Source organism: Trichechus manatus, unplaced genomic scaffold (assembly GCF_000243295.1).
Source record: "Trichechus manatus latirostris isolate Lorelei unplaced genomic scaffold, TriManLat1.0 scaffold00172, whole genome shotgun sequence".
Lineage (NCBI taxonomy): Eukaryota > Metazoa > Chordata > Mammalia > Sirenia > Trichechidae > Trichechus > Trichechus manatus.
Genome location: NW_004444108.1, coordinates 2093042 through 2113663, shown reverse-complemented (window position 1 = coordinate 2113663; position 20622 = coordinate 2093042). Strand labels below are relative to the sequence as shown.

Below are 20622 nucleotides of genomic sequence, written 5' to 3'. Positions count from 1 at the left end.
AGAAAAGGATAGATGTGCAGTGGTTGGCTTGGAGTAGACTTTATTATACTTCATATTTCAAGGGAGGATTTATTTCCTAGGATATAATAAGGTACAATGTGTAGCCTATGAGAGTGGTTCAGTGAAGAACAGTAGAAATCAAAGTCATTCACCTCAAGGAGGCCAAGGAAGTGGGAAGCTGGACTGTGAATGCATCATCCACACAGACTTGAAATAACCCAGGCTGGAGACTATAACTTCAAGCCAGGTGTGTGAGGGAGGGGTAGAGAGACTAAGGGACCCATAATGTCAGCAACAGAGAGATGTCAATGATGGTAAAGCCCCTCAAAGGGGCCAGGTTTCTATTTATGAATGGAAGGGCAGTTGTCTGGGCATAACACTGGTTAGCAAAGAGTACGTCGGTTCTACATCACGGTTTGACGATGGTTGTTGTTGTTAGGTGCTGTTGAGTCAGTTCTTACTCATAGATGCCTTATGTATAACAGAATGAGATGTTGCCTGGTCCTGTGCCATCCTCACAATAGTTGCTTTGTTTGAGTCCATTTTTGCAGCCATTGTGTCATTCCATCTCATTGAGGGTGTTCCTCTGTTTTGCTGACACTACTTTACCAAGCATTATGTCTTTCTCTAGGGATTGCTCCCTCCTGATAATATGTCCCAAGTGCACGAGACAAAGTCTTGCCATCCTTGCTCCTAAAGAGCGTTCTGGCTGTACTTCTTACAAGACAGATCCGTTCGTTCCTTTGGCCGTCCATGGTATATTCAATAGTCTTCACCAGGACCACAATTCAAATACATCAATTGTTCTTCAAACTTTCTTTTTCATTGTTCACCTTTCACATGCATATGAGGAGATTACAGATACCATGGCATGGATCAGGCACACGTTAGTCGTCAAAGTAACATCTTTGCTTTTTAAAACTTGGAAGAGGTCTTCTGCAGTAGATCTACCCAATGCAATAGGTCATTTGATTTCTTGACTGCTGCTTCCATGGGCGTTGAGTATGAATTCAAGTAAAACGAAATCCTTGACAACTTCATTATTTTCTCCATTTATCATGATGTTGCTTATTGGTCTAGTTGTGAAGATTTTTGTTTTCTTTATGTTGAGGTGTAATCCATACTGAAGGCTGTAGTCTTTGATCTTCATCAGTAAGTGCTTCAAGTCCTTTTCATTTTCAGCAAGCAAGGTTGTGTCATCTGCATATTGCAGGTTGTTAATGAGTCTCCCTTCAATCCTGATGTCACATTTTTCTTCACGTATTCCATCTTTTCAGATTATTTTCTCAGCATACAGATTGAGTAAGTATGGTGAAAGGACAGATGCATTTTCTGATTTTAAATCATGCAGTATTCCCTTGGTTTGTCTGAATGACTGCCTCTTGGTCTATGTATAGGTTCTGCATGAGCACAATGAAGTGTTCTGGAATTCCCATTCTTCACAATGTTATCCATAATTTGTGATTCACACAGTCAAATGCCTTTACATAGCCCATAAAACCTAGGTAAACATCTTTCTGGGATTTTCTGCTTTCAGCCAAGATCCATCTGACATCAGCAATGATATCCCTTGTTCCGCATTGATGGTGGTTAGAGAATGGGAACTGGTGTTGTCAAAGTAAAGTTTAATTTTGGTAAAAGAAGGCATGTGCTGGGTATACTCTGAGAATGTACAGTGATTTGTTCACAATGGAAAAGGAGTTCAAGAAGGCTTAGTGAAAATAATTGGGAGAAAATGGAGCAAAAAATTTAAGTTGGAGGAGAATTGCTGTGTAATCATTATTTACTAATTAATTTAAAATGTAGTCATCAAGTGTCTTCTATGTCCCGGCAACTATTCTCAGCATCAGCAACAGAGCAGTAAACAAGACAGAGATAGCTGTTGAGCACATTCTTATGGATTATTGTAGAATATTGAAGGAGATAGGCAATTAATAGACCTCTCCTTTATACTTATCCCAAGTTGCTACAACATTATGAGTTCTGAAATGACTCCACTCATGTCAAGGTACCTAATTTTGGCATAAAGTAATGTAAGTGCCAGAACTAACTAAAATCCTTAGTTGGTGTTAGATCCATGGCCAGTATCTCCAGATTGCAGAGAATTCTGCATAGCATGATGCAAATGGTGCTGTGATATGCTGTAAATGGAAATTGGTGTTCATACTCTGGTAAATTCAGGATCAATCATAGTTAATACCAAAAGAGGGAAGGAAAAATATTTATGATGTTTGGATCATTAAAATAGTTTTTTTAGAAAACAAAGCAAGCTCATCATGTGATTAGCCAGATAACCTGCTAAAATATATGAAGCTCTCATAAGGCAATGTGGCCAGCATCCCTGTGTTTTGTGACCTAAAAGAGAAACGAGGAAGACAAACAGTTTAGCAATCCTGCTCATGTGGCCCCTTATGTTGTATGTCATCTCTCTAGATTACCTCAAAAGAAAATGTAAATCACTCTTAGAGAAGGGGAAGGTCAAGATGAGCAAGGATAAAAACTAGGGACATAAAGACTAGCCCACGCAACAAAATAACTCTGAAAGAAAAATTTTTAAAAGGCCAAGAAAAAAATAAAAAATGCTGAAGAAAAAAATTTTATAGATGAAAGATTGGTAAATATATTAGAAACAAATGTAAATGATGATCTAATCAGAATCAATAGTGAACACATTAGAGAAAGATGATGCAAAAAGGAATTCAGATAATACCTAACGTAGTGGAAAAATGAGCCGTTTAGAATTTGGAATTTCTCATTAGAAATCTGAAAAACGATCATGGTTGGCATAAGTCTTCTTACGGACTGAGTACGACACTAACCAAAAGTGTATGGTCCTGTGTTTGACAGCATATTTTTTTGACTTTATGTCTAAATGCTTCCAAATTGTAAAACAAGCTCAGTTATGGCCAGTGGAGCAAGAATGGCTAGAAAAGGTCTAGGATGAATTGTTTTACAATACGTTTTCTGTATTGGTGAGCTTTGAGTGGGCAGAGGATCGCCAGCAAGTGGGAGTTACCACATCTGCAAATTCTGATTTCTCAGACCTAGAGACTGCCAAGGAGGTATTACCCTTCTGAAAATAATTGAAAACAATTAAGAACTCTCAATAGGACACGATTAAAGAAGATTCATGGAGGGTAAAAATCAAAGCCCAGTAAAGAAGAAGTATTACACAAATTCACATCAAAATAAGGTTCTCTTTGTAAGAGAGAAATTGGACTTGAGGATATTGATATTATAACTAGTTTAGAAGGTTGTAGGAAATGAAAAGATAGGAACACAGCAGAGAGGTTATTGGAGGTGCCTTATGTAACTAACTGAGGCTAAGCCAATAAGTTTCTAAACAGTGTTTTCCATACCCAAATACACAGTTGAATTACTGAGAGATTTTAAAAATACAGACCAAAATCCAAACCTCCTGAAGCTAATCTTAACAAGGTCTTCATATCTACATGTCTTGTACCAAAAGGTTTTTGGCCGTTTATCCAAGGCAGTAAAAGAAGAGTAAGCATGTTACTATTAGAAAACGCGTATGGGGTGCTAGTTAGGAAAAAAAAAAAAAGAAGAAGACAGAGAGAGAGTGAAAGAAAATAAGAAAGAAAGGAATAGCTGTCTTGTTAGAATAGCAGAATTATGGAACCTGTATATATGTAGAACAGTAGGGAGAGCTAACCACTAAGGTAAATAATATAATTGAAGAGTGAACCACGTGAAGAAAGAGAAATCTGTGAAAATCTGAGATTATTAAATTTATACAAAAATAAATATTATTTGTGGGTATTTTCTCAGACTGATGAAAATTTGGATATTGCACATATATATGCATATATATGTATGTATGTATATATATGCATATGTGTGTTATTGTTAGTTGCCATCTGGTAGGCTCCATCTCATGGTGACCCCATGTATAACAGATCAAAATGCTGCCCGGTCCTGTGCCATCTCCACAATCATTGGTATGCTCAAGTCCATTGTTGCAGCTACTGTGTATTTTGAATTTCTTTCAACCTAGGGGCTCATCTTCCAGCACTATATCAGACAGTATTCTATCGTGATCCATTGGATTTTCATTGGTTCATTTTTGGAAATAGATCTTCAGGCCTTTCTTGCTAGTCTGACTTAGTCTGGAAACTCCACTGAAACCTGTTGACCATGGATGACCCTGCTAGTATTTGAAATACCAAAACAGGTGGTGTACAGGTGTATGCATGTGTAATTCACACTGCACATCTATAACATTAAAATGAATTAAGAGTTAATATCCTTAGAGATTTGGAGTCAGAGGAAGCTGAGTGTTGTTTCCAGCTCCTACACTTATGACCTACGTGCGTTTGTACAAAAGAATGTTAGAGACTTACTCTCTAACCTTTAAGGTTAAAATTTTTCATTAATAACATGGAGATGGTAATACCTAGCAGAGTTACTGTGCGACCTAAGTGAGAGAGACATGAAACGCTCCCAGGAGAATGCTGAGCACGTTTAAGTCCTCGATACATGCTAGCTCTTATAATAAATTGTGGCTAACATTCTAAAAAAATTTTTCATTGCATGATGGATAGTCTTCATGATCTAGGTATAACTTTATAGACAAGTTCCCCACTTTGCCTACCTGAACCATATAAAGAGAGCTTTAAATCTGTGTCCCATTTGAAGGGGAACATCACTTCTTTAAGGAGATGCTTTCCCTATCCCATCTGCAATAAGCAAATTTTATATTATCATGTACTGTTAAGGATTTGCCAGGCCCACGAATATTCTATTTGTACTATTCTCCCTTGTTAATTAACATATCACCTCAGATATTGTGAAGTTAATAAGAAATGGAGTGTATAATAAGAACAGTTTTTTGTTTTATTTTTTAATTTTTATCTTTCTACTTTTGCATAGGAGCTGGCCCTATGAAAAGTAATGGAATAGGTGTTTTGCTTCTGAAGGTGAAACAAGTGGTACCTCCTCAGACATATCCCACTGCTCACCTGACATCACATTGGCCTAAGATTCTCAAACTTGGATCCCTTCCTGTTTAAAGCAGCAACCTCAGGTGGGGCTTGGGAAGGGAGCCTTTAACACAGATCCCAAAGACCACCGATATACATAGAAACCCTGGGAAGAAAATGAAAGGATCTTTTTGGAGATGTATCTTTTTTTTTTTTTCCTTGAGCTATGCTTCATTGTTCTCAAATTGTATATTTACCATTTGTTCACTTCATAAAAATAGCAAGAGCCTACTTCGTATGCAGCGGGAAAAGTGTGAAGTTTGTGAAGATATGGCAACCTTGTTTTAGGGCTGACTCAGGACTAGGAGTATCTAGAAGCCAAGAACCTAGTCTGTGATAAGAGGGCACTCAGAGCAAAACATTCTCAACACTGAAATAGCTAGCCTTTCTTGGGATTTCACTATGGGAGGTTCATATTGTCTGGTGAAACCACCCTGTATACAAATTACATTTAGCTGGAAGGAGTCAAGTATTTACCTTGCCCAGTTACTTTGGCTATATCTTTGATAAAGTTTAGAATAAACAGTGCTGAATGAAAATGCATTTCTTTATTAAAATTATTGGCCCTGATTCTGTAATTTATCAGAATCATTTAGGAACTTAAAGTAGTCCTTAAAAATTATATATATATGTATATGTATATAGATATGGAAAAATTAAATATGTAAATGTGTACTTATTAGTCTGATAAGATTTTGAAAATCAACAGGTCATCCTTTTCTCTAAGGTAAAATTAGGTTTATTCTCTTGAATCAGATAAAAGCTCCAAAATGTAATACTATATCTACGTGATTTTACATAATCTTTATGAAAAATTTATGTATAATCTTCACCTTTTTTATTATAATACCAGCCCCAAAAATGACATTAAAAGCCTTTTATATCATGATTAGCCCTGGTTGTATAACTTATTGGAAAAATATTTTGATCATTAAGCACTGCACCGGAGGACTTAATTCAATCTTCAACTGCAAAGGTTTGACACTAATTATGAATAAATATCCAACTTATTTAATCAACAGCAACAAAACTTTTCACACAATAGAGAGGGCAGGGTGGATGTGATTATAGAATTCTCAATATGGTTTTTACTCATAACTACATAGTGAGCATCCTTCACAGCGGGAGGTGTGTAACCACATTGAATGTGATAAAAAAAGTTCTTCATGAAGACACAGCACAGACACAGAGAATTTTAAATGTATAAGATACTTGTTAAACAAGTGACATAGTTTCAAGGTACATACATGGAATACAACAATTATATAAATACATTTCATGAGAAACTTAAGAGTCAGTCTAACTCCAAAGCTTATAAAGAAAATTTAAGAGAATAGAAATACGTGGCAAGTGGGAGGGGGCTTTTTTGCCCTCTGTCTTTAGTAGCAGTGGTCCTGTAGAAAAAAATCCCCTTCAGACTTTGGGAGAGGATAGGGATTTTCATGCCTTTGCACCTCAACTTCTGTGATAGATGAGGTAATAGAATAGACTAAAATTAACAATATTTTTCTGTTTGGATATTACTGTTTCTTTAAAAAAACTATTATTTTGCTTCTTACAATTTGAAACTAATTGCACATAACCTAATGGAATTTACTATTTTTGTAGATTGTGACTTATAGGAAGTAGAAAAGTCATCTGTTGTAAAAGCTTTCTAAATTTTAATGACAGGTAAGTTCATTTTGAAATGCAGTTGGTTACTATTATGATTTATATCAAGTGCAAAACATTTTATTATCACATAGTATGAAAATAATAATAGCCCTCTCTCTTCAAAATTTGGGTACATAAAACAGCGTCGAGGTTTTTTTCATTCTGATATTTCAGGTTTAAGCATGGCTAGACAATTTTTATAAGCATATTTTCCTTAATTTTCATTAAAGCAATGGATACACAGAGTTAAATTCAATATCTTTGTGTGTGACACTTTCACAAGTCATCAATGCTTTGTAACAGTTATTTACTATCCAAGAAACCCTCCAAGCCTTGGAGATTTTAGACGTAATTTTCCTCAAAAACAGGGAGTCATCTTTTGCCATGAATGAATTCTAATGTTAAGTTTTCATGGGTTTGTAGAAATGCACAAATGATGTGGATTCTAAATTAGATGAATTATTCTTTCATCCCTACTGATAACAAAGTTTTAATAACATTAATGACGTGTTACATTAAATCTTTGAAACATAGCAAAATAAGAAATATATATTCAATGTAAAGCATAAAACAGCCACAACACATCCCTCTTATAAGTCTTCTCATTTGTGTCTTTAGCACACAATGAGGTAAGTAGTTGACCCTTTTTTCCATAAGACTGGCAGGGATTCAGAACACCTGTGTCCTTACCATTTGTTGCATTAAGGTAATCATACCAAATCCAGATCTCTTAGAAGTATTCCTGGATCCATGTGTTGAGAGCTATGTGTATGATCCATTATTTCATTCCCAGAGTGTCTTGTAAGTTCTGATTTTGGGTCCCCCCTGTCCCCGCCAGGCAATGATCATTCTTAGAAATTGTCTCTTCCACAAAAGTCAGACCTTAGTAAGTATAAATAAAATTGGGGATTTGAAAGTTTTAGTTCGATACTCAAGTCAACCAGGTAACTGTAAAGCACGCAAGGGTTTTATAACTAGTCTTCTTTCCCACTGCACTTATAAAACAGTGGCAACTGATTTGCAAATGATCATCTCTTCGAGTGAGATGACACGAGATTCAACACTGATATTCAGCCTCTTCTTTCAGACGTCCAACCAGATGGACAGTACTGATGATGATGGACTCTGTTGTTGTTACCTGCACAGTGAAAGACTTTATTTCACACAGGCTGGTAAATAGGTGCCAGGTGGTTTCATTTAGAACAGTGGTTCTCAAATTTTAAGATGCTTCAGAATCACCTGTAGGGCTTGTTAACACACAGATTCCTGGGTTCCATCCCCAGAGTTTTTAGTTCAGTCGGTCTGAGATAGGGTGGAAATTTGCATGCCTAGTAAGTACTCAGCTGATGCTGATGCTGAGAAAGCCACTGATTTAGAGCAAGACTTTTGACTTTCAAGTTTGTCCTTAATACACAAACCTACAACAACTGTCTCTCACAGAGTCTTCCTGTCTCTCATTCTCTCTCTCTCCTCCACCCTTTGTCTTTAATAAGTACTAGATATATAAGGATCTAAAGAATATATTGGAAATCCTGGTGGTGTAATTGTTAAGCTACAGCTGCTAACCAAAAGGTGAGCAAGTCTGAATCCACCAGGCGCCCCTTGGAAACTGTATGGGATAGTCCTACAGGGTCGCTATGAGTCAGAATTGACTTGATGGCAACGGTTTGTTTGTTTGTTTTTAAGAATATATCTCTTACTCTGAGATATTATTTGGCTATTAAGGCATATTATCAATATTATTTGCAGTTATTCTCAGATTATTTAAAGCGCTAACTTTCACCACAATCTGAAAATTACAACTTTCTTTGATGCAGCATTAAAAAAAAAAAAAAAGTTCTCAAATGTACAAACAGAAGAAAGGACAAAGTTATATTTTGCCTTCATGATATTGTGCTGATTTTTAGTAATATATTTTCAATAAACCTCAGATGAGAAGGTTGTTTGTGCTTTAAGTTGAGCAGTAAAAGCACAAGGTAATAAAATCACAAATGCTAAGATATGAAAACAAATTGTGTATAATTTGGTTGTATTACTTTTTTCTCAGAGTGATGCATTGGAAAAAAAAGACATTTTTCTTTTCTATGAAAATCTCTTAAATATTGTGCTCCTTATCTTTTGTTTCAATAAAATCAGAACACCTGTTACTATGACATGAAGAGCATCTTCTCGTGAACGCTTATTTTAAAATTTAATTTAATTTTAAAATGAATTATTTGAATGAGAAGAATTTTTCAGAGGAACAAATTTTAAATATTTAATGCTTATATCCCAGGTCTTACATTTGTACAAATCATACATATTCTGGGGGGGGGGGGCAGTGAAGAGCAAGCCACTCTATTCTTTAACCTGGTGCTCAGTGATAGGTCCAGGTGGAGTTTGCTGTCATCAAAAGTGTCACTGGAATTGAGTGGGGAAAAAAAATGCAAACTTTCTACCAACGTTCCTGTGGTGACTATAGTCAGTCACTTTGCTATTCTGCCCATGTCCAGCCATCTGTCCCTCAGTTATTTGCTGCCTTGCAGACATTGTGGACCTGTCTCCCTCAGTAGACAACACTCTGTTGAAGACGTGTTTGCATTTCCTACCTACCTTATTCTCTAGCACCTATCGCTGTGGGTGTTTTTTGGTAAGTATTGGAAAATGTTTGTTAACTTTAAATACATGCAAATATTTACCATCAAATATCCATGACATTAACCTGTCCAAATGGAACTCAACTGTGATTTAGTAGTCTACTACTCCTTTTCTTTGTAAATTGCATTTTTAATTTAATCCAGCAAGGCTGGCTGCATCATTTCTGTTGGTTAGAAGAATATGATAATGTGATTTTCTCTTATTCTTTCATTTTGAAGACTTTCTTTAGCCCTTTCCTTAGAGACGGAAATTGCTATGTATTAGAAGTTACTTCAACATTTTTTATTTTAATAGAGTCTTACTGGTCATATGCAGAGACAAAACGTTAGCAATGGTGAGATTACAGACCTGAGAAAATTGTGTAAATGAGTGGCAAAATGAATGAAAAATAGAGTCCAATAGTATATATTTTATATATTTTTGGGAGATAATTTTTGAATTATCTAATGCAGTATGCTATTTTATATATAAATATTCTCCCAGATGTCACATTGTAACTTCAGTCTTTTGTGATTTTTAAAACTACAAAGTCAACTAATGTATGTCTGCTGTTAATTCAGAGTTTGTAATTGATACTCATTTAGTAGCTAAAAGAAAATCATTGGATAACTTTTGGTAATTTTTAGCAATCAAATTGAATGTGAGAGATTAAAACAAAAGGGATTATAAAAAGATTCAGAAATGTTCACGCAGTTACTTGACACTTAAATCATAATACATAAAACTAAAAGTGAAATAGATTGAAATAAGTTCAGTTGGAGGTTAAATTTCTAACTTGTTTGAATCAAAAGTTGAGAAATTATTTTAAACTGACTTTATTTCCAAAGAGCAATAGATTAAAAAAAAAAAAAAAAAAAGATCCACAAAGTAATTTTAGCTTTAGATCATTGGGATAATAAAATTTCTGTTGACAGAGATTTAAAAAAAAAGAATAGTTTTACTCAGGTATACTTTACATATGAATAAATATTCTACCAGTTGTGAAGCGGCCCTGCTCCATTGGCTGCTGGGAGGGTGCTTATGCTGCTGAGCACAACTTGTTCTGAGAGTTTTGAGACATTATCAAAATTGCTGATCTGAGTGGTCAGGGACTTCCGGCTCTCTGTGCTTGTTCGTCCCCTGGTGAGCCGCTCCTCCTGGCGATGATGAACCCCAAGGCAACAGCAAGAAAATGCGGCTTTAAATTCCTCTCGAAATTTTCCTAGCAAACCAGAAGGAATGAAAGGAAAAGGAATTATGTGTAAAATAGGTTGCAACAAATCATGAATAGAGTACAACTCAGCTACTCTCTTGAGCCAAACTAACAATGAGGTGTAGTATTTTGCAAGGATGAGGAAATAGGAAACGGAAATTGAGCTTATTGGAAGCTTGGTAGACTTTTGAAACAATGAGGTATTTCCATAAAATAATAAGACTGATTTTCATGTGTGACCATTGGAGTTTGTTTCATTCATTTATACTCAAACCTCATGTATTTGTGAATGTGCGTATATTTGAAATATATAAAACTAGTTAAATCAGTCGCAGTGCAGTCGACTCTGACTCATGGCCACCCCATCTGTGTCAGAGTAAAACTGGGCTTCATAGAGTTTTCAGTGACTGATGTTTCAGAAGTAGATTACCAGGCCTTTTTTCTGAGGTGGCTCTGGGTGGATTCAAACTTCCAACCTTTTGGTTAGCAGCCAAGTGCATTAACTATTTGCACCACCCAGGGACTTTAAATATATAGATATAGCATAAGTAGCCATCAGTACAAAGATTCCCAGAGGTATTTAGTAATTTCAGAAATGATGAAACTTATGTCATACAAAGTCAAAACCATGCAGAAATTACTTCTGTATTTCACTCTGAGGAAGAAACTGTTCTACTGACACAATCGTTCATCAAAACATCTAGAAAAAAATATCAAAATGTATAGAAAAATATATAAATTTTTATAATCTCCATAAGGCAGAACAAATGCTATTGCTGAAAAGAAAGACAATTGGGAAGAAGGAATAAATGCTGTTGCTGGGGAAAAAAAAAAAAAAAACTTAAGGAGCAACTTCTCTTTTAATTACTGAGGGAAGATTGGAGATCTATAAAAATGGAATAATCATCTTTACAAAGGTATGTGACAGAGTTGGGAATTATCATTTCTTCTCTCTGAGCCTCAGTTACCCCACTGGGTTATTGAGGGATTAAATGAGAAAATGAACATTGAAGGGCTCAGTACATTACTGGGGATGTAGCAAGTTCTCGGTATTTCTCAGACTCCTTTCCTGCTTCACTCTTCACTCCCAAATTGGGACTATGGCTTGGTTCCATGGCTTTGGCTTTAAACGCTGATCCCCACAAGGCTTTAGGCATCCTTAACCAAATCAGCATCACTTCCCCAGTGCTTCCAGAGTCACAGCTCCACGTCACCCCTTCTCCTTCAAACACATCCCAAGAAAAGTGACACCTAGTTGTCTTGGACAAAATATGGTCTTTATTATGGAGGGGAGGGTTGGGTTTAGGAACCCTAGTGTCACAATGGTGAACCGCTTGGCTGCTAACCAAAAAAAGTCAGCACTTCGAACCCACCAACAGCACTGCACAAGAAAAGACCTGGAGATCTGCTCCCATAAAGATTACGGCGTAGAAAACCCTACGGGGCAGTTCTACTCTATCCTATAGGTTTGCTATGAGTTGGTATAGACTGGACGGCACACAGACAGGATTGGACGGGCAGAAGAAGGCATGTAGGGGAAGCAACTGAATAAAAAATGAACCTCACCTTATGCCACATGATTCTCTGAAAAGTGAAATGAAGCAGGTACGTATAAGATGTGTGCATGATTAAAAAATACAAAGTTAATTTTTAAAAAATCTCATTGTTTTTTACCTACACAACCAAAAAAGCCAAAGATGATATTGGAAAAATGTACATACTTTATTAAGTATGCAGTAACATTAATTACTGAATCTTTCCTATAAAATTGATGAATATTTCAAGATAAGTGAAAAAGAGTAGTCAATGGGTTTGATAGGATAACAATGTAAAGATGTAGCTAATTAAAACACAATTTTAAAACCAAAAGTACAAATGTTTGTAAATAAAACGATAATTATTTAAATTACTTTTGATAACCATTTTGATTTCATAAACAGAGGTAGATTAAATCAGTTACAGAGGTATGTGTGTCATTTAGCTTATGCGTTATTTAGGAGTAACTTGATTTTTTGTGGTCAGTGAGAAAACTTGAGATAAACCCAAGAGATGTTACCCACATGGGATATGTAAATAGAGCAAAATATCTAAAAGTGGAAAGGTTCCAATGTAATCTCAATTAGGCTACAAATTTTGGCTGAGGAAAAAATGATGTTGTAGTTTCAGATAAGATTATTTGATTCTAACTATAACAATTTCTGAGGCCAACTCTTCAGACAGGGATTGGACTGGACTGTGGGACATAAAGTGATACTCATGAGGAGTGTGCCCCTTAGCTCAAGTAGATACAAGAGGCTAAATGGGGAGCTTCTGTCCAGAGGTGAGATGGGAAGGCAGAGAGGGTTAGGAGCTGGTTGGATGGAAATGGGTAATCGGGTGGAAAGGAGGAGTGTGCTGTCACAGTATAGGGAGAGCAATTAGAGTCACATAACAATGGATGTATAAATTTTTCTATGGGAAAAATAACAAAAATTTTAAAAAGATTTCTTGATTCTTTTGTAAATCATAAGGTTTAAGATGACAAGCAAGATTCTATATTCCTTTCTCACAATTTTTGCTTTCCTCCAATTTCAACATTTCTTCTAAGTTTTACAGAAGGAAAAAAAACACACACACACTCATACACAGAGGGAATTTTCTCTGATGAGTTATGTAACATGTACTTCCTATCATAAGGGAGAAAAAGGTCTCAAGGCAAATCAGTCAGGGAAAACTTTTCTCATTGTGCAGTTACTAAGCTGTTCACATAATTCAAGACTGTTCCAAATATTCTAGCCATTGATTCACAGCCATTGGTAAAAACTGGTTGATATAGGAGAAACAGTGAAAACTCACCACTGAGAAAATTATAAATAATTGGGTTCACAGCACTATTGGCATATACAAGCCAGTGTGAAAATGTAAACCAGGCATACACAGTCTCTCTGTCTTCAGTGTGGGTAAACATCCCAAATACTCTGCAGAAAAAGAAACAACAGAAAATTCAGTGCGATTTTGGAAAAACCAAAAACAAAAAAATATTTAAATAATTGAATTCGAGGTTGAACAAGGATCTTGATAGACGGTGCCTGACCTCTGGCAGGCACTGGCCACTGGTGGGTTTATGGAGATCTAGTGGGTTTAGATAATTTCACTACCTGACTGGAACTCCATGGCATGATTAATAAATCAAAAGTCAAATTCAGTCAGAGAAGAGTCTCTCCTTTGAGTAAAGAGCAAATAAAATATTTGTTGTGAGTAAGAATGCAGACGTTAAACATACCTCTACCTCCCTTATTTTGTTTTATTTTTAAATATAAGTGACCGATGTTGGGTCAATTTTCCATTACGCATGCTATTTAAACAGCACTCCTAAACTGCAGCATCGAAGTACTTGCGTTGTACTTCAATTTGTGTATTGATCAAAGTATTACATTTCTTCAACTCCAAAAACTTCTTGGACTTGTTGAAATTTGGCTTCTGGGACCCCCTTATATGAAGAGCAATAGTCTTCAGTAGGCAAAATTTTGGTAATTTCTTAAAATTGATGAGTTTGAATTTTTATTTTAAATTCTAAAAAAAATTTTTAATTATGATAGCCTTAACGAATATTTTAAGATTGACTCTATACTTAGAAATATTGGACCTATCAAATTTCATGCACTAAGCTACAGCACGGAACTTACAGCTACCCAATAAACTTATAGGCTGAAGATGAAATGTATCTCGTGCAGGAGGCTCCATCACATCGATGTGCTTTGTGTACCACCTCTGTGTTTTCTTTTCAACAAGAAGGCATAAGATAGAAATGCATTTACTGAATAAAGTGATGCTCTATGGGGTACTAGTTTTTACAAAAATACAATACAGAGTGAAACAACATAGACAAATAAAATTAATATTATGCTATGATCCTTGACTTCAATATATCTTTGACATCCTGGGCAAACCAGAACTGCTTTAAAGAATCTGGTTTTGATTAGTGAAGCAAAAATGTTATGCTGCAAGGAAAAGATCCTAGGAATTTATTTGGGAGAGAGAAGAAAACACAAGCATAATATACGATGGTAAACAAAGAGATAAGCTTTCGAAGAAAATGTGTGGTAAAGAGAAAAACACTTTTCAAGGTTATTTTCTAATTCTCTGTGTGTTTGTGTGTGTGTGTTAAACAGAAGAATGCTCAAACCCTTGAAAATCTTTCTAATTTAACACTCTGCTTTCTTCATAAAAAGCCGTTTGTTTTCCTTGGAAAGGAAAGTTTAAGTCAGAAGAATAAGAGAAATATGACGGACAAGCAGGTATCTGGAAAGGGCTGCGAAAGAAGTGCCAAGTGCTGAGATATAGGAAATCCAAATAAACACCCCTGGAAGCAGCAGTGAAGAAATCAAACGATGCATTGAACTAGGCAAATCTGCTGCAAAAGACCTCTGTGAAGTGTTAAAAAGAAAAGATGTCACTTTAAGGACTAAGGTGCACCTGACCCAAGCCGTGGTGTTTTCAATTGCCTCATATGCATGCAAAAGCTGGATAATGAATAAGGAAAATCAAGAAGAACTGATGCCTTTGAATTATGGTGTTGGTGAAGAATGCTGAATATTTCACGGACTGCCAGGAGAATGAACAAATCTGTCTTGGGAGAAGTACAGCCAGAATGCTCATTAGAACAAGGATGGTGAGACTTTGTCTCACGTACTTAGGGCATGTTATCAGGAGGGACCAGTCCCTGGAGAAGGACATCATGCTTGGTAAAGCAGAAGGTCAGCAAAATAGAGGAAGACCCTCGACCAAATGGATTGTCACAGTGGCTGCAACAATGGGCTCAAGCATAACAATAATTATGAGGATGGTGCAGGACTGGGCAGTGTTTTGTTCTGTTGTACACAGGGTCACTATGAGTTGGAACTGACTCAACAGCACCTAACAACAGCAACAAACCTATAGAGAGATATTTTCATGGAATTTAGAGTGACTAAAAGATTATAAAAAAGAGAAGAAAACCCATCCGAGATCATAGCATATTCATAAAGTTCTTAAGATCAGAAGACACCATCTAGGAAAAGACCAAAATAAATTTGTATTGAATTTCCATGAGTCAGGAAAATAAGAGGGGAAGCATGGAAGGATATGGGGGGCAAAATAACTTCCATTTTCTTGTGAGCCAGCGTATGTCTCAAGGACCTAAGCTGCTGAAAATCGTGTATCTTTAAGACTGTGTAGAGTAAATAATACTACTGAACAAAAAATCATTTTCCTTTCTTCTCTAATGAAAAAACCATTAAGCAATCAAAAACAAGGGCCAAAGAGAATGAGAAATCTTTGCAGCTGCTTATACCACCTTTAGTCTGTGTGACTCCAGCCAAAGCTTCCTCTGTCCAGAGTCCCCAGCTGTATGGAATATGATACTGACTCTGAATCAGGGAAAACTGAGAGGAGTAACCCTAGTTTAAGTTCGAAACCTATTGTAAACAGAATTAGTGTTGCCTTGGGACCTGTCAATGTGCAACAGTTATGATAATTCCCAGTAAACTTGGCTGACTATGAAGTTCAGGGTGTAGATCACTGCCCCTACATCTGCATGCCATTCAGTCATTGGTCAATTGTTGTAATTTAATAGTTGTGTCTTCACTGTAAGAAATAACATATATTTCCTCACTAAAAAATTGTGTGCTGATTTTTATTAATATCCACCTTAGGCTTGATTCACAGACTTCAGGAAATGGATTTTCTCTCTTTCTGTTTATACATTCAACACACAGTATCTGTTTTGATTTCGTTTATTTTTAGTGTTCACCAATGCACTTTTAAGTAATGCTAACAAAACATTCTTATCTCTTTTTATCCTTTAGATAGAATTCTGTCACAATTCCCTATGTCTTTGCGAACAAAGTTTTGGAAAACGTATTTGTTCTGATCAAAACAGAACTCCAAAGCTGTAAATGAGTTTTTTGCGTTAGAACTTTTTCTGCATCTAAGGCTTAGCAATTAGCTTGAAGAGATTGGGGGGAACATCTGTTTTGTGTCTGTCACCTAACAGAGAATTTACATGGACAAAAGCGTATGTCTGAGCACTCTAAAAAGCTATTTGTCTTACCTGTTGGTTCTCTAGTCAGTAACATCCTGCCGGACAAGGTGTCGAGGCAAAAGGTTTACATTATTCTCTGGCTTTTAAAATAACCCTAATTAAGCTCCAGGAAATTACAAATCACTTCATTTGCAAATAGCTTGGTGAACTTTACCTCTTTAGCACATTGAGGATGCTAATTGGTAGATAGCAAATTGCAAACACCAAAAGCACAACCATCAGCATTCGGGCTGTTTTCCGTCTGGCTCGGATTTGCTTTATTTCAGCAGCCACAGCACTAATCCGGGACTTGGTCTGCTGTCCTGACCCTCGAGGCTGTGAAATAGGCTGCAGCGGCTTCCATTTTCTCTGAACTACGGATGATGTTCCAGGGATCTGAAAGAAGGATGGGAATCAGACACTTCATTGCTATCTGGCTTAGGAAAGTTCCATTTTGGAGAAGTAATGAGAAGATGGAGTGAGTTAGGAGAATGTTCTAGAGGCCTGAGGTTCAGAACAGTTCTGACAGCATCTGAGAGGTCCGAGGGCATGTTTTCTCAGAATGTTTGCTGAGTTTTAGTATGTTCTTGAGTAATAGGTTCGGAGTACCAAATAAAGTTTGGGGTGAAAGAGTTGAAACATCGCACTTTTGTCAAGGTCTAAAAGGAGCTGCAAATTGAAAGAAATAATTTTATAAAAGTAGAAGCAAAAACTGGAGAAGGAGAGAGATAAAGGTATATATTCCATATTATCTTATTATAAATGTTAGCTCAGCTCAGATACCTAAACTTACTAAGAAGGAAAACCTAACAGGTAAATTAGCTGCAAAAGTAACCTGAATGGAATTTTTTTCATGCATCAATACTGCCATCTGCTGTCAGACAGAGAGATGGTTCTTAACTACCCAATACCTTTTGCTAGGTTGTCTGCTTCTCAGGTTAGGTCGATCCAAACCCTTGAACAAAGGGAATAAAAAACAAATCAGATATTCTCTGTTGTTTTCTATCTGTTGTTATAAAATTCTGAAAACCAATTTTGCGGTCCAGCTCTTTAAAAGACACACAAAAACACTGAGAATGCCTTGTGATCGTGCTTTACCATTTCAAATAGCTAGAATTTAAGAAGTTACATAACTTGTACTTCTCCATTTCTTTTCAAAGTTATTTGATAATAGCAGGGAGTCTTTCTAATTATAACATTTTATTAATTATAAGTTTATGAAGAGTGGTGGGGTTTAGTGAGCAAAACAATAAAATTCAGCATACGTAATTTTTTTAACTGGAAAATATGCCAAAAAAGCACAGCATAAGGCCATGTTAGTGCTATTAAGATTATTCAACTCTTGCTTTATCTCTCTGCTGCAAGCCAGCCAGGACAGACCAATGTGATCCTGTGGTCTCTGGGAATGGAAGTTGGATAAATTCTGTTGTTTTATATACCACAAGATCCAAGCCTGCTAGATAATCTTTAATTTGAGGGCAGAATTTTACTTTGATGTCCACGTAGATGAATTAATAAAATTTTCTCCTTGCCTGTAACTATTCTCTCAAAGAAGAAAAAAGGAAATGAAAAAGCTTGCCCTTAAGTAGAAAAACATTTGACAAATTATTTCTCTTCCAACTCTGCATGCTCTATCATGTAAATTGCTCTTAGCAACGGTCACACTCTGTCAAATTCATTGGTAGGTGGAAACAGGAGCTGACATCTTTCCTCTTCTATGAGTCTTTTTTTAAATAAGGTTTGTGGGAAAGCAGCAATGGATGGTGGAAAGTGCTAGAAGACCTCTAGCATGAGTAACCCTGGCAGTGTCTGCTAAATGGCCTTGAACTGTTTTCTAAATGATCTCTGAGAAATCATTTCAACTTTAGTGATTCTATTATTGAGGCCTCCCTTGAAGGAGAGAATCAATGTCCTGCATCTGATGACTTCTGCAACCACCAGCAACAGTTCCCATAAGGAGAAACTGACACAGGGAGCATGGCTCTGGTCCCTGCAATCAGAAAAAAAAAAAATGCAATGATGCCCCCTTTTAGATGAGGAGCTAAATAAGGACACAAGATGCTTAATTCTTCACTCAACTTATCAAACTAAGAAAGAAAAACAGTTGCCTACAGCGAAGCCTTGTGTGTCAGAGTAGAACTGTGCTCCTGTCTTAGTCATCTAGTGCTGCTACAACAGAAATACGACTAGTGGATGGCTTTTACAAAGAGAAATTTATTTCTTCACAGTAAAGTAGGCTACAAGTCCAAATTCAGGGTGTCAGCTCCAGGGGAAGGCTTTCTCTCTCTGCTGTCCTTCTCATCAATGTTCCCCAGGACTAGGAGCTTCTCCGCGCAGGGTCCCTGGGTCCAAAGGACATGCTCTGCTCCCAGTACTGCTTTCTTAGTAGTATGAGGTCCCCCTGTCTCTCTGCTCACTTCTTTCTTTTATATCTCAAGAGATTGCCTCAGGACACAATCCAATCTTGTAGACTGAGTCCTGCCTTACTAACACAACTGCTGCCCATCCTCCCTCATTAACATCATAGAGGCAGGATTTACACATATAAGAAAATCACACAATACCAGGATTCATGGCCCAGCCAAAGCAATACACACATTTTTGGGGGGACATAATTCAATCCATGACAGCTCCATAGGATTTTCAGTGGCTGGTTTTTCAGATGTAGATCACCAAGCCTTTCTTCCAAGGCAGCTATGGATGGACGCAAACCTCTAATCTTCCAGTTAGCGGCTGACTGAGTTAACAGTTTGCACCACCAATGAACTCCTCACCCAACTTAAGGGACATACAAATCTCCTCATTGATATCTACCCATGCTTAGCATAATATTAACAAGAATTGCTGATATTAACTGCACAGCAGGCACTATGGATAAGTTTGGGTAATCCTTAGAGTATCCCTAAAAAATAGATCATTGTAAATTTCATTTTACAGATGACGAAGCAGACACTGAGAAGGATTAAATAAAATATCCAAGTCCATATCTTTAATAAGTGACAAGCCAGAATTTGCATCCAGTTCTGTCCAGCTGCAAAGCTCATTGTTTTCCATTGTGATACATAGTTTCCATTTTTAAAATTAAAGACAATGTGATACAGATGTCTGAATTTTTTTACTACAAGCTTAGTTATATAAAAGCAAAAATGTCATCCTACAAACGGGCTTTGAGAGCATCAGTTTGGAAAGCTGTCCATGTGGTGTGACCTCAGGAGCCCAGAAAATGGCTTTCCCCTGCCATATCATGACAGTAGAAAGCACGCACGCGCGCGCACACACACACACACCACTTTTATTCTACTATTATAAATAAGCTTTACAAATCACCTTTGATATGAAAATGCATCTTTGAAGAGGTATTACAACAGTTGTGAATTAGAAATAGCATGGAAAATGATGAACCTTAAAACGTACACTGTCTTAAGAAGTGCTTGTGATCAGGATGAAGTTACAAAGGTAAAACACCTTGCAAACATTAAAAGGAGAATAAGAGAAAATAACGAGCAATCAATACATTTGCCAATTTAAATGAAGTGAACAAATCCCTTGAAAGACAGAGATTACCAAAGTTGACATGGTAAGCACAAAACTTCCAACAAAGAAAACTCCAGGCCCAGATAGGTTCATAGATAAATTCTATCACACATTAAAGAATAAATAATGCCAATCTTATACAGAGTCTTTCTGAAATTCAAAGAAAAGAGAAACATTTTCCAACTAATTTTATGAGGCCACAGTTACCCTGCCAATCAAAGATATGACAACAAAAGAAAACCACAGACCAAATATTCCTCATGAACAGAGATGCAAAACTCCTTAAAATTATATTATCATACCCAATCCAGAGATATATAAAAATAGTAATATGTTTTAATCAGTTGGTGTGATGGTTCATGTTGTGTCAACTTGGCTAGGCCAAGATTCTCAGTATTATATAATTATCCTCCACTTTCTGATCTGATGTAAGGGGAGTTTCCTTGGGGTTGTGGCCTGCATATGGCCAATATATATGGACATTCTGGCAAAGGTCACTTGCTCTGGATCCTGCATCTGACTCGTCATATATGGACATTCTGGCAAAGGTCACTTGCTCTGGATCC

General features: G+C 36.6%; 1 protein-coding gene across 1 annotated transcript in view; it reads right to left on the bottom strand.

Moving 5' to 3' along the window:
* Nucleotides 1–9967: 9967 nt before the first annotated feature.
* The window catches only part of HCRTR2 (hypocretin receptor 2), a 126024-nt gene continuing 115369 nt past the window's right edge, over nt 9968–20622 (bottom strand). Inside the window, exons 5-7 of the mRNA XM_004386821.3 lie at nt 16698–16918; nt 13318–13439; nt 9968–10491 (exon numbers count right to left, since the gene is read on the bottom strand). Of these exons, the coding sequence (XP_004386878.1) occupies nt 10262–10491; nt 13318–13439; nt 16698–16918 (573 nt within the window). The 3' untranslated portion in view covers nt 9968–10261. The remainder of the gene's footprint in view (nt 10492–13317; nt 13440–16697; nt 16919–20622) is intronic.